General features: G+C 44.8%; 1 protein-coding gene across 1 annotated transcript; it reads left to right on the top strand.

The window, feature by feature from the left end:
- Positions 1-295: 295 nt before the first annotated feature.
- LOC103799159 (natriuretic peptides A-like) lies at positions 296-2,269 on the top strand. The gene is made up of 2 exons (XM_009071459.1): positions 296-476; positions 1,970-2,269. The coding sequence occupies exons 1-2, from the start codon at positions 357-359 to the stop codon at positions 2,267-2,269; spliced, it is 420 nt and encodes a 139-aa protein (XP_009069707.1). The 5' UTR covers positions 296-356.
- The last annotated feature ends 679 nt before the right edge of the window (positions 2,270-2,948 follow it).

Raw genomic sequence — 2,948 nt, 5'->3', positions numbered from 1 at the left:
TCTTGAAAGAAAATTGCTAAGAATTTCCAACTGGACTATGTAATCACAGCTCCTGGTATCAAGAGGAGGGGGAGTGACATGAAATCACTGACTTGTGACATACATTCCTCAGCAACAGCAGCTGCTGCCTAATGACAGCTAATAAAGGGAATCTTCCCTTGACAGAGCTGCATGCCTGGTGGGACTGGAATGTGCCCAAGATAAACCCACTGATAACCTAGGAAGCAGAGATCACACCCAAAGAGTATAAAAGACAAGCTTGGGAAGAGAGAGGACAGGACAAGGAAGAGAGAGACCTGAAGGGACATCTCAGGAGAAACAACTTGAACTTCCCTACTCCCAACGAACTCAGCGCCATGGACACTAAAGGCTCCTTTTCCTATAGCTTCTTCTTGCTGCTGCTCATCCAACTCCAGTCCAGCACAGCCAACCCTCTCTACAGCCTCAGCCCTGCCAAAGAACTGGCCAGCATGGAGGTGAGGACTCTCTCCTTTCGCAAGGTTAAACTTTGGGGTGCTTAGTAGAACTTGACGTGGTGCTTTGCCTTTCTTTTCCATGATGGGGTAGCAATAGCCACATCAGCCATTGCATGCAGGGGACAAAGCCTCAGCTCTTCACAGGGGTGCAGAGGAGCTCTGTGGAGCAATATCCTCCTGTGTTGGGTTCACTTGAACTCGTGGGTAGCAGAGGGAATCGAAATTGTGGTGTTGTAGGACATCTGCTTTGGGGTTTTGGTTCTTTTTCCTCTTAAAGATCCATATTCTTCGTCCCAGAGAGAGGAAATAAGCAGAGTAGGTCTATAAGAGCAAAGAAATCTTCCAGGTGGGCTCCTTTCTATCCCACTGAATGGCAGAAAGGGTGAAGCAGGGCAGCCACACAGCTCTGGCTTTGTGGGTTGAAGAGATGTGGATGGGAGATGAGGAGGTAAAGTGGAGCATCCAAAGACAAACCTTTAGAAATGTTGCTAGAGGAAAAATATAATAATTCAGTATGTCTCATCCAGAAAAGCTTTGAGACCTATGAAATTACCAAGTGCAAATTTGAAGGATTGACAGAGAACATCCATCGTTGCAGCACAATACAAGCTTAAGACTTAGTCTTGTAAGATGAAATCTGAAAGCTCAAACCTTTCCTTGGGCTGATACCAGTGATAAGATGAAATCTGAAAGCTCAAACCTTTTCTTGGGCTGATACCAGTGATCAACTTCCCACAGCTGCTCTCAGGCCCTGGGAACAAACTCCCTGAGATGATCAGGACATTGTCAGGAGAACCTAAAATCACCCCATGCCTCTGGGCTGTTTCCAGCAGCCAAGAGTGGCTTCCAAATGCATTCCCAATGCAAGCCATAAGGCTCACTCCTCTCTATTCTGCTTTTAGAGATGGACAATTAGGATCCTCTAATTGGTTGAGCTGCCCTGAGAAGGTTATCTGATGCCTGTCATACAAAACTTTACAGAGAATGGTGCCCAGGGAGCAATCACACACCAGGCATATATTTAGCATTACATTTAGCATTTTCAGAGAGATGTGTGTTACTTTCAGGAGCAGCAATCCTGTAACTCCTGGGGCATAGAGTAATGAAACACCAGGAGCTTCTCCAAGTGGTGCCATTGAATAATATGGATCCAGAGGTTATCTGAGATTGTTCACCACTGGTGGGCTGAGTGATAGCTCCCTGTCCAACTCAGACCTTGGTTTTCTTTCTCTGTCTTCTAACCTTGCCAGAAAGATGCACTTGAGGGCAAGGAGCTTCATTCAGCTCTCAGCTCGAGCTGCCCATAGATGGAATTGCTGTGAACAGGGATTTAGTGCATAGGACAGAGCTCAAGGGTCATCAGCACCCCTGAGATCCATCCTGAGAGTCTCCCTAGGGCTGGCCATGGGACCACTGATGAATGCAGAATGGGATGACTGGAAGAGCTAGCAAATGACCACAGAGAGTTTCATTAAATCTATCTTCTCTTACAGGCTCTGCTAGAGAGACTGGAAGATAAGTTTGCAATGATTGAAGCTCTGGAATCCAATCCCAACCTGCAAGAACCCAAAACCCAGGAGGAGATCCTACCAGAACTTGTAGATGACAGTGACGACCAGAAGGCTGAACCCAGACTTGCAGCCAACACTCCTCAGTCCTACAGGAGCCCCTTCCTCAAGAAACTGAGGGGGCTGCAGGTGCCCAGGATGATGAGAGATTCTGGCTGCTTCGGGAGGAGGATTGACAGGATTGGCTCCCTCAGTGGGATGGGCTGCAATGGTGAGTCTGCCTGAGTCACTTCTAGCACAGAGTCTGTGCCACAGGACAGGGCAGGAACAGAGTCTCATTCCAATCTCTAAGAAGACACAGGTTGAGAAAGTGCTGGGTTTGGTTGAGGGATAGTTAACTTTCTTCACAGTGTTATATAGTCATTAACATCAATCAATTTTAGACTAGTATTTAAGCTTGCATTGATTTTATAAAAAAAAACCCAACCTTGTGTCTATTGCTTTGGTAGGTAACTCTATTGTTTTGGCAGGTGGCACATACCAAGACAGATTCTAGTAACATTTATTTCATGTTTGGCTTGCAGGTGGTTCCAGGAGGTATTAGGACAACTTCTCTATTCCCTTCTCTGAAGAATGCTTTACAGTACCTGTTCCTCCCCAGGATGAAAGCTCCTCAACAGAAAGTTATTCCTATTTTTATTTATTTATTTATTTATTTATTTGATGCCTTTTTTTTTTTTTAAAGAACATTTCTTACTCTAGCACCAAGAGACCATCTTTAAATAAAACTAACACGTTAGATGTCTATGCTGGACCTCTCTCCTGTCTGTTGCATTAAATTTTCTTGTACTTTCCTGAAGTCAAAACTCTAATTTTTATTGGTATTCTGGTACCCACAAGGCTGGATCTTAACTTACACAGGATGGGGAACGTATGAAGTTGGTAGAAATGAAAATTAGTTTTT

The sequence above is a fragment of the Acanthisitta chloris genome, unplaced genomic scaffold (assembly GCF_000695815.1).
Source record: "Acanthisitta chloris isolate BGI_N310 unplaced genomic scaffold, ASM69581v1 scaffold25513, whole genome shotgun sequence".
NCBI classification, from domain to species: domain Eukaryota; kingdom Metazoa; phylum Chordata; class Aves; order Passeriformes; family Acanthisittidae; genus Acanthisitta; species Acanthisitta chloris.
Note: the sequence above shows the minus strand (reverse complement) of the source record. Positions and strands in the feature narration are given on the sequence as shown.

Excerpts from the sequence above, each read along its gene's own strand:
- LOC103799159 (XM_009071459.1), top strand. The coding sequence starts at position 357 with ATGGACACTAAAGGCTCCTTTTCCTATAGCTTCTTCTTGCTGCTGCTC. Across the intron at positions 477-1,969 it reads AAGAACTGGCCAGCATGGAG|GCTCTGCTAGAGAGACTGGA; the intron begins GTGAGGACTCTC and ends CTTCTCTTACAG.